This window comes from Rutidosis leptorrhynchoides, chromosome 5 (genome assembly GCF_046630445.1).
Source record: "Rutidosis leptorrhynchoides isolate AG116_Rl617_1_P2 chromosome 5, CSIRO_AGI_Rlap_v1, whole genome shotgun sequence".
Classification (NCBI taxonomy): domain Eukaryota; kingdom Viridiplantae; phylum Streptophyta; class Magnoliopsida; order Asterales; family Asteraceae; genus Rutidosis; species Rutidosis leptorrhynchoides.
This window is the reverse complement of record NC_092337.1, coordinates 124416970-124427369: the sequence shown is the minus strand read 5'-3', so window position 1 is coordinate 124427369 and position 10400 is coordinate 124416970. Positions and strand designations below refer to the sequence as shown.

Below are 10400 nucleotides of genomic sequence, written 5' to 3'. Positions count from 1 at the left end.
ATGATATCTAAAATCATTTGTTCTTTTGTTTTACTTTTGATGACGATGTCGTCTACGTATGCTTCGATGTTTCGTCCGATTTGGTCCTGGAATGCTTTGTCTATTACCTGTTGGTACGTTGCTCCGGCATTCTTTAATCTGAATGGCATTTTGGTATAGAAAAGATGCCTTTGTTTGTGAAGAATGCGGTTTTTTCTTCGCCGGCCTCTGCCATTGGGATTTGTTGGTAGCCCCTGTACGCATCCAGGAAGCTTATAAACCTGAAACCCGAGATGGATTCAACTTTTCAGTCGATTTTCGGCAAGGGGTAGTTGTCCTTTGGGCATGCTTTGTTAATGTCTTTGCTAAACGTGTATCTCAGCAGGGACACGCAAACCCTGTGTTGCCTTTGGCAACCTACCACCCCCACCCACAAGGGAGTGATACCTGTAAAGCACCTCACCCTGATACCCCATGTGTGGCAAGATCGAACCTATCTGAAACGGCTTCCTCCGGCGAGCATGTAAGTACCGGACGTACTGTGGGGACGTACGTAAGAGGAATAAACCCCACGAGTCAACCCAAGAGTCAACGATAAATACATGTCCCCGCCGGGATTCGAACTTGCGCACTATATTGCATCAGCTTCCACAACATAGGGCCCAGGGTTCAAAGGTGATGGGTACCATTGGACTACAAAGTCATTGGTTGCTTTGTTAATGTCTTTGTAGTCGACACACATGCGCCAAGAGCCGTCTGCCTTTTTTACCATCATGGGATTTTCCACCCATGTTTAATATTTTACTTTCTTCATTATGTCGGCATCGACCAGGCGTTGTACCTCGTCATCCAGGAATTTGCTTCGTTCTAACGCCATTGCTCTTTTCTTTTGGACAACTGGTGTGACGTTTGGGTTCACATTTAGCCGATGTTGTGTTATCTCGCGAGGGACCCCGGTCATTTGGACCTCTCCCAAGCGAAGACATCGATGTTTGCAGCTAGGAGTTTGCAAAGTGTGTCCTTTGCGTTAGCACTCAAAGTCGCTCCGATCTGGATTCTTTGTTCCGAGTATTTAGGATTTGGTGACACATAGCCATCATCATGCACTATGATGTGATCTGCACCTTTAAATATTTGCAAACACTCAACCGGCTCCATCTCTTGCTTTTGGATGGTTGCTATGCCGGCTGGAGTTGGAAATTTTAACATGCCGTGTACTGTGGACGTGATTTCTCCAAAATTTTGCATGGCACTACGCCCAAGGATGACGTTGTACCGTGAGTTTGTTTTGACGATAGAGAATTCTATGTTCGCAGTGCTTTGAAAAGGTAGTTTACCTAGTACAAGTTCCAGTATGATGGAACCTACTAGCCAGGTTGCAGCACTGTTGAATCCTGCTAATGGTGATGTCGCGGATTTCTTTAGTCGACGAATGCTCTCTAGTAACTGCAGACAGCAGTGTTCAAACATGACCTCTGCTCCTGCACCGGTGTCGGTTTATATTCGTCCAATTTTGAAATTGGAGATGTGTGCCCGAATGATAACAGGATATGAAGATGGGTTAATATCGAACAACGACGGGGAGACAAATGGTTCGTGCTTCCATTCATCTAACACCCCTGATTTTCGTCGTTGTCCAGCGACCCATGAGTGAATCATGCACACCTTAGCGTCAGTTGTGTTATGTGGGCTTGCTTCTTCATCTTCTAGCTCGTTAGGGTGAGTAGTGATTAATTTCGTATCTTTAGATAACGCCATTTGCTCAAACCAAAATCGTTTAGTATGAATAGATTTCGGGTTTGAGTGCTTGATTTGGGGAAAAGAGTGGATCGAATGTTTTAACTCCAATAATTGTGCGAATCCCTATTTGAAATCTGGATTTCAAGGGCGTAAAACAATCGATTAGATTAACCTTACTCGATCGGAATCAAATAAGTCAATATCTTAAGGTAAGGATTAATTCCGATAATGACCGGAGCCTTGATCGGAATTGCATTAACGACTGGAGAGATGCTACTGTAATTAATTTGGGCAGAGTAATATTAATGCATCCAGTGTTTTTTAATAAATGATCTTGTTCGCGTATTTATAGATGTTATGATGGAATGGTGACGTGACACATGTCCCTTTCATGGTCATAACAAACTTTGCCAATCCCAAGGGGTGACGCGGCACCTGTCCCTTTTATGGGAATAATCGAGCAGATCCTAACAAGCTTTCCTAGATTCATGGGCTGACATGACATGCAACTTGTTTGTATGTTTATTCCAGGATCAAGTACTCGTTCAGGGATGAAGTGCCTGCTCCGGGGCAACGCACTTTCTCCGGGACAGCGTGCTTGTCCCGGGACGGGATCCTTGTACCGGGTCGAAATACTGAACCGGGAAGCTGTGACAATTCCGGTAGTGTGGTAGTCCCGACTAGGTTATCACGGGTGAACGCCCTGATTAGTCGAGAGGGGCTTTGCTTCGTATTTACTCCAAGTGTTTCTTCACGGTGTTTGTCATGACCGGGCAAAATTGTTTTCGGTTTATCAACAGGCTTATTTGTGTTGATATAATCCTTATCTTCTTAATGCCTCTACATCCGGCTAGGTGATGCCGGTAGCGTGTATGCTTATCCGGGCTGGATGACGATCCCGGCTAGCTGTTTTCTGACGTGGTCCTTCCCGGGTGCATGCATAAGTAACCTTCTGGTCAGGTTACTGAGGTGATGCCCGAAAGACGTCCTTTTTCGGGATATGCTTATGCCGGGTAAAAACCCTAGCCGGGATGCTGTTAATTAGTGTCTTTTTGAGACGGATCATTATACGTATCATCAGTGAGCCTAAACTGATTGTGGCAATGATAGTTGATAACTCGGAGCTTCCGTTTTGGAAGATAGCTTTGTAGTATTTACTGAGCTTAAGCTTCTTAGTTTTTTCAATTTTGTGCCATTGATCAGGACGACTTGCTGGAAGCTGCCTGCAGACTGGAGGATTATAGCGATTCTGCTGACATTTATTTGGGTTAAGTTATAGTAACCTTATTAATTTGGGTCACTATTGCAATTCGGATAAGACGATTTAGGAGGTTGTATTGGATGATCCCTGGTCTCATATTAGTCTGAAACTACCTTGGTTTGTGCATTCGTGTTCTCATTGAGTCATTAGAGGCTTTTTAATTATATTTGCTAACTTTATATTAAAGAAAAGGTCCAGCAGGACATGACTAGTTCATTTTGGATCTTGATGTATCATATACACGCTCAAGTTCAATCATGTTAAAGTACTTTGAAATTTTTCCACTGCAATTTGTTCTTTTGATCTTCAAAGTTCCTTAATATCTTCGTTTGTTGATTTATTCTGCTTGATTGTTGTTTCTACTCGTACTGTTTACTACTTCAATCTACAATGGACATAATTCTATCAATGTTATTTTGACCTTCAAATTATAGCTGCTTACCTTATTTATGTTAGATGATAGGTTAGTGGCCCAACCCGATTATGGGCTTGGGTCCGTTAGCGTCTATTAAGTCATTAGGATTTCATGTGTAATCTATAAATAGGGACCAATGCTATCAATAATATTCACGGGTTCTAATTCTATAACATGGTATCAGAGGGTTTTGATCCTGACCTAATAGACCACCCTGTCAAAGCACCCTAACCTAAAAGTATCATCATAAGCCGTCATTCAACATCAATTCTCTGTTTTCTTTTTCTTTTTCGTGTTTATTCGACTACGTACAATCCTCATTTAGATTATATAATTGTTTATTACCTCTTGCACATGCATCTCTGTTTTAATCTATCACAATCTACACCTAGTCTCAGTCTCAATTTCGTTTTCCAATCGTAGCCACCTCCACAACAATTATTTTTTAATTATCCTCCAAATAACCTACCCTTTACCTTGCCGTCATCATCAGATAAATCAAATCGGTTGTCTTTGCTTTGTTCCAAACCAAACCCCAACTTAATTTTTGTTCTTCTTTTTTACGTTTTTTTTTTTTTTTCTTTTTCTTTGGTCTTCTTGGATCTTAGTGCCATCCCATAGTTTACCACAACTTTCCAGACACCAATTGTATTTTTGATTTATTTTTTTCTCTAAAAAAAAAGTTACTTACATGCCGCCACTTTTTCTCTTCTTTATTCACAAACCACAACTATACACCGTAATATCTTTCCATTTTATATTTCTTTTCCATTTTATTTTTCTTTTCTACTACGTATTATTTATGATTTAGAAAAATAAAACGAAAAATAATCGGCGTGAGGATGAGCCGCCTAGCTTGACTAGGTTCCAAACCCCGGAAAAAAAAGAGGAATATAGAAAAAAAAATTCTTTTTTGCAGCGTTGAAGAACTGTTATCGTTGACAAAAAAAGCATATCAAAGCGGTACTTGATCCTTATGCACAGCAAGCCACTGCGTAAAAGAAAAAAAAAACGCCACGGAAAAGGAGAAGCCGTCAAGAAATTTGAGACTCTACAAACGAATATCAGTTTATTTAATGGAAAAAAAAAAGAAGAAAAAAGTTACTTTTGTTTATTTGTTAGTATTTTTTTCATTATTAGCGTTTTTCTCCAGTCCGAGCTTTAGCGATTTCGCCGCTCGGACTGCGGGGGAGTGTTAAATGATAGGTTAGTGGCTCAACCCGATTATGGGCTTGGGTCCGTTAGCGTCTATTAAGTCATTAGGGTTTCATGTGTAATCTATAAATAGGGACCAATGCTATCAATAATATTCACGAGTTCTAATTTTATAACAATTTAGTGGTGATGGAGTGATGGGGTGATGGGGTTTTTTGAGCTTTTTGTAGGGTATAGTGTTGATATGACAAATATGATGGGGTGATGACGTGAAGTTTGTAGTGGGATGGGGTGATGGTTATGTGATGGGGTGTTTGATCCCACTTTTTTGTATAATAAATGGGGTATTTATAAAATAAAAAGAAAAAAAATTCTGATTGACTTAAAATCCCATCACTCCCATGTGATGGACTCATCACGCCCGAGGCTTTTTACGTCAATCACGCTCCATAGTGGCGTGATGGGGGTGTGATGGTGGTGATTTTGACACTGCACTAATTAAGGTCATATATATATTTGTAGATACTCACCATGTTTTTGTAAGACTGTAATACTAGTATAAGTTTTGTAATTTACAGAATTAACAAGCTTTAGGGAAATTATTTTTCTATACAATTCAATTTATAGATCACAATGAAATGAATTTTCTTAAGAAGACAATTTAACAAATTTATTTATAATTGAACCAATCAACCACACCACCCAAAATTTCAAATCTTGATCATAAATAATCAATTACAACGTCATCATCTATCATTAAACATTCAAACACACCATGCCTACGCCGCAATTGCTAAATGATTTCGGCAAAAATGGTGGCCGCCATGACTATCTTCGGACACTCTTTCCACCATAAAATGCGCCAACAAATCCTTCGTAGACTTGAACAAATTTTCTTTACATAAAAACTCATCACTAGACACCCTTTGGACATCCATGTTATAATCATGCACAAATACATGTGTTTTCCTACTACCACATTTTTTGCTCCTTGCCAACACACCAGCTGTAAATATAGCCGACATCCTACCTGGCGCATCCGGCCAATGCCCACGTGGACCGTCCACCAATATAACATCCCAATCCAATTCATATAACTGGTTTGGAAGATCATTTAATCCAATTTTACAATCAGAAAATAATAAATTTTGCACGGGCCTACATTCGTTCCGTGCTTGTTCTCTAACGGATGTTATAAGCTCATTAAGCTCACTAATCTTAGTCGTGTATTGAACATCATACGCTTCAATCTCCGGATGTTTTTCTTCTATGTAAGCAGCATAATAACGATTTTCATCTATGAAAACTGTCCTCCCATTATGGTTTAATGCATTCCATAACAAGGTTTCGGGTGTGAGACCAAAAACAAGAAAATTGCAAGGTGAAGTACATTGTCTTAAAGCGTCCGATATTTGTTTAATATCAGTGTGTGACATGTGATCCGTTGAGTTAGAGTTTGACGCGTAGTGAATTAAAGCTTTAGCGACCGATTTAGGCAAGGATTGAATATGGTCTAGCGTTGTTGTGGCCGTTGTAATAGAAGTTGTGGTTGAAGAAATTATGTTTGCGGGGAATGATTCGCGAGTGTAAACAAATATAAGGAGTGATGCTACGGCGAAAATGGAAACTGCGGCTATGAGCCCATAAAGGCGAGTTGATGAGCCTTGTTTTTGAATGTAAGGGTGAAGGAGAATGAGTTTTGTGCTACCATTGTTAATGGTGTTCTTCATTTTTTTGATGGTTTGTTTTTGTTATTGTTGATGTTGTAAAAGGGTGTTTATTTGAGTGATTTTAAAGAAGGAATTGAAGATGGATTGGGGACCAAAAAATAAGGTTGAAGCAAAAGGGATTGATGGAGAGATAAGAATGGAAGGTACCATATTTGATTGTGAGACTTCACCTGTATTATGACTTGCGCACCTAATTTTATTATTAAAGTAAATAATGGTTTGATATAAAATAGTTTTTTTTTTTTTTTAAGTGTAAAGAAATTGTAGAAATAGAACTCACAACTAATCGGATGGGTTCACCTACCAACCGTTATATATGTGCATGTTTAATGTTTATTTGTTAGAGAATGTGTATAAATGTACCTGTGATTTAATGATATGACATCGTATTTAGTATAGAGTGGATTATATTCAGCATCTATTTCTTCAAGTTGAATCATATGCATTCTTATGAACATCTGATCAAATTTCCAGAGCATGTTTGTAGCTCTTTCAACATGTAACTATTTTAAGTGCTAATGTGAAAAATTGTAGGTAAATTATCAATTACCCGAATAAATTTTCAATGTTGTAACGAATAAAAGTATTTACGATTACGAACCCTATTAGTTCAAGTCACACAGTATTATTGTTGTACATCCACAATCCGCAACATGTAAGCTAATTAGTTTCATAGTACTCTAAAATTAATTGATGATTTAGGGAGGTTCTCTAAACTTATATGCATACATTTCTTTCTATTAGTTTTCGATGTGGGACTATTGTGCATTTCTTTAACCGATTATCTTCAACAATTACCGCCTTAATCAGTTAATTCATGCAGTTGACGAGCATCGGTGATCATCCATGTTCTTACTACTTGCAATTTCTTTCTACATGCTACTTGCTACAATGCTATCGATCACCGAATTTCATCATATTGCATCTCGTTTACTTGCTTCTGCTCCATCTCTGATACCATATGTAGAATCGTTTCACGTCCACCAACATGTATTATTACATATAAGCTCATAAGTTTCACAGTACTCTAAACCAATTGCTGATAGAGGAAGGATTCCCATAAGCATGCATACATTATTTTCTACCCGTTTCCAATTATCTCCAACAAGGTGGTCCATCACCATGTGATTAAGCGGTTCACAAAGCTAGATGGAAAATAGGTTACTTAAGAAAGATCAGTTTAAGTTTTCTTATAGATTACAATGGTTAATTTTGCCGTGTATTTCGTTTTCTTTGTTTAGTCAAATATTTGACTTTTTGATCTTCTAGTTCGCAGATGTGCTTACTGATTTAATATGGTAGTAATACATTGCTTAAAGAAAAATTCATCCAATTATCCCGGCCTTTTACTTTCTAAAAAGAAAAACCTTAATTTGTTGTTGTTTTACTTAAATACTTTTCAATAACACAACTAACTGGCTACGTACGTGATAAAGTGACTGTTTCATATTCGTGTTCATAAGATCATTAGCCGGGTGATGGAGCCACACATTGCAACGGTTTTTGAAAAGCTATAGAAATCGTAGTCAACATTTGACCGGTCAAGAAGTCTCAGGATCCTTCTTCAAAAGACATCGAAGCCTAACTCCGAGAGTGTTCGGCGAGATCATTAGCTAGGTGATGGAGGTCATGTAGGAAACGTAAAGGTTTGAATGTAAATAAATTGAAAAGACAAAATTGCATGGGGTCCCTGTGGTATGTTCGAAATAACAAGCGGAGTTCAAAAGAATTTTTTCACCTTGAGAGGTTACTGTGGTTTGCAATAGTTTCACGGGGGGTTCAATTGCCTAACAGATGTTAAAAATTCTGTTAAATCCCATCATGTGTAGTGCACATGAAGGTGAAATAGTCATTTTGACAGTTTCTCTTCCATTTTTTAATTTTCTTTTCTAATTCTAGACAAAATTACATGTTCATCATTTTTATAACTTGCTTAACATTCTTCTCTCCCCTTTATGTTTATCATCTTTATAACCTGATAAACATCCAAATACCTATTCATTTGCGTTAACTAAATGTGTCTATTCATTTACAAATAAGACATGATTACTTTCAAAATTATTGAGTTTATTGAGTTTATTTTGCAAAATAAGACTGCTTAACATTCGGTTTCCAATGTATTTTATTGAGTTTATTTTGCAAAATTATTTTGTGGCTAACGATGATGTTGTTGAAGCGCAACTCGAGTCGAACGAAAAGGTATAACCCGTCAAAGATTTAGATGTTATCATAAATTAACAATATATGTGTATTTTCGCGTATCGCTACGGAGTTGTTGACTTTTTATAATTTAACACAATTAACTCGTTAGCTTATATTAAGACTCCGTATGATTTAAGAATATAATATTTACCGAGTAATATCAAAAAATTACAAAATATTTTTTTTAAAAAAATAATACGACCCATATGTATATGTTGTTAATAGATGAAAATAGTTACGGAGCCTGTGAGGAAACAAATCAACGTGTATGAAAGGTGGACTCAAATATTTAGCGTTTTTTAAAACCGTTATGCGTATAATTAGTGACATTGTGTTTGTAAAGTTATTTCGAGCTTAACGATGGTTTCGGAAAAATCTAACTCGTTGCGGGCTAGAAGATATGACCCGTTGAATATTTGAGTGGAGTATATTTAATATTTTTTATGAAATTGCTGGTTTGACACTTTACCTCCCTGTTTGGGGGTCGATTTTAATTTTTGAACAAAGTGTGTGGGCCTTCTTGAAAAAAATGAAGGTGAACTCGTTGCGGGCGAGAAGATATGACCCGTTGAATATTTGAGTGGAGTATATTTAATATTTTTTATGAAATTGCTGGTTTGACACTTTACCTCCCTGTTTGGGGGTCGATTTTAATTTTTGAACAAAGTGTGTGGGCCTTTTCGAAAAAAATGAAAGTGAAATGACAAAAATGCCCTCAGTACTATTCATAAATTTTGTCAAGTAGATAGTATGGTAATTGAGTGGCTTATGCATACACATTTATTCACCAGAACATAATCTTTGAGAACGCTTTGGATGTTCTTGGTCCTCGTTTCATATCTAGTTTACGTATCTTTTAAGTTGTGTGTTTTATATATCGACTTGGATGGATGCTGATCATGATGTTTTCTTGTTTAGGTTCGGTTCGTTTGTTTTCTAGTGTCGTTAGGTGTATCTACTTTCTTTCATCACGGTAGCATTATTATTTGGCCGCTTGAAATTTTTATTGTAGGGTGAACAAGTGTTATTTTGAGATGGAATTTTTATTTATAATGTATTCGGGGTAGTCTGTGTTTGGTTAACTAGTTGTTAATGAATGAGGTTGTTGGTGTTTGTTAGTTGATTTGTATCCTGTTAATTTGTTTCCTAGTTGTTGGTCTTTCGGTTGTATTCTTGTGCCCTCTACATCGTTTCAATGAATTATTCCACTTTTATCAATTTAGTTCTCATCTTTTTCAAAGAAAAAAAAAAAAAAAGAGTTTATTATACCGTTACTTTTTGTAGTTTACATGGAAAAGTACAATAACTATCCTCATCTCAAGCAAATTACACCGACCGTGAACCCTAATTGATTGAGGAATTCACAACAGTCATCCATGTGATTTTAATGAAGTTATGTCAATCGTTAGTATCTTTTAAAAACTACACTGATTGTATGTAGATTACTTAAAAGTGTATGTTGATGGTTCTCGACTTATTCAAAATGTACATTAATAGAAGCGATGATCAACCTACATTTTAAGTCAAGTAGGGACCATCAAGTTACATTTTTAGGGAAAATAGGGATGATTGATGTAATCTTTAGAAAATTAGGACTATTAATATTTAATATAATCTATAATGATCAGAGAAATTATCGATGTAAAATTTTTTTTTTTTTTTTTTTCTAAATGAGAACGGTAACTACAAGTATACTATTACTACAAGTTGAATGACCCGTGTGTCACGCCCGAAAAATTTCGACTGATTTTAAGTCAATTCTCAATATGATTTAATATTTTCGACACGATAAGCAAAGTCTGTAATGTTGAGTCTCAAAATTTTTGAACTGTTTACATACATTCATTTAACCTTTGACTACTCCCGACGATTCACGAACAATTACTTGTAATATATATATATATATATATATATATAT

General features: G+C 36.8%; 1 protein-coding gene across 1 annotated transcript; it reads right to left on the bottom strand.

The window, feature by feature from the left end:
• Nucleotides 1-5239: 5239 nt before the first annotated feature.
• LOC139850287 (protein IRX15-LIKE-like) lies at nucleotides 5240-6280 on the bottom strand. Its single transcript, XM_071839876.1, has one exon. It carries the CDS (start codon nucleotides 6278-6280, stop codon nucleotides 5330-5332), a length of 951 nt encoding a protein of 316 aa, XP_071695977.1. The 3' UTR covers nucleotides 5240-5329.
• Nucleotides 6281-10400: the final 4120 nt, after the last annotated feature.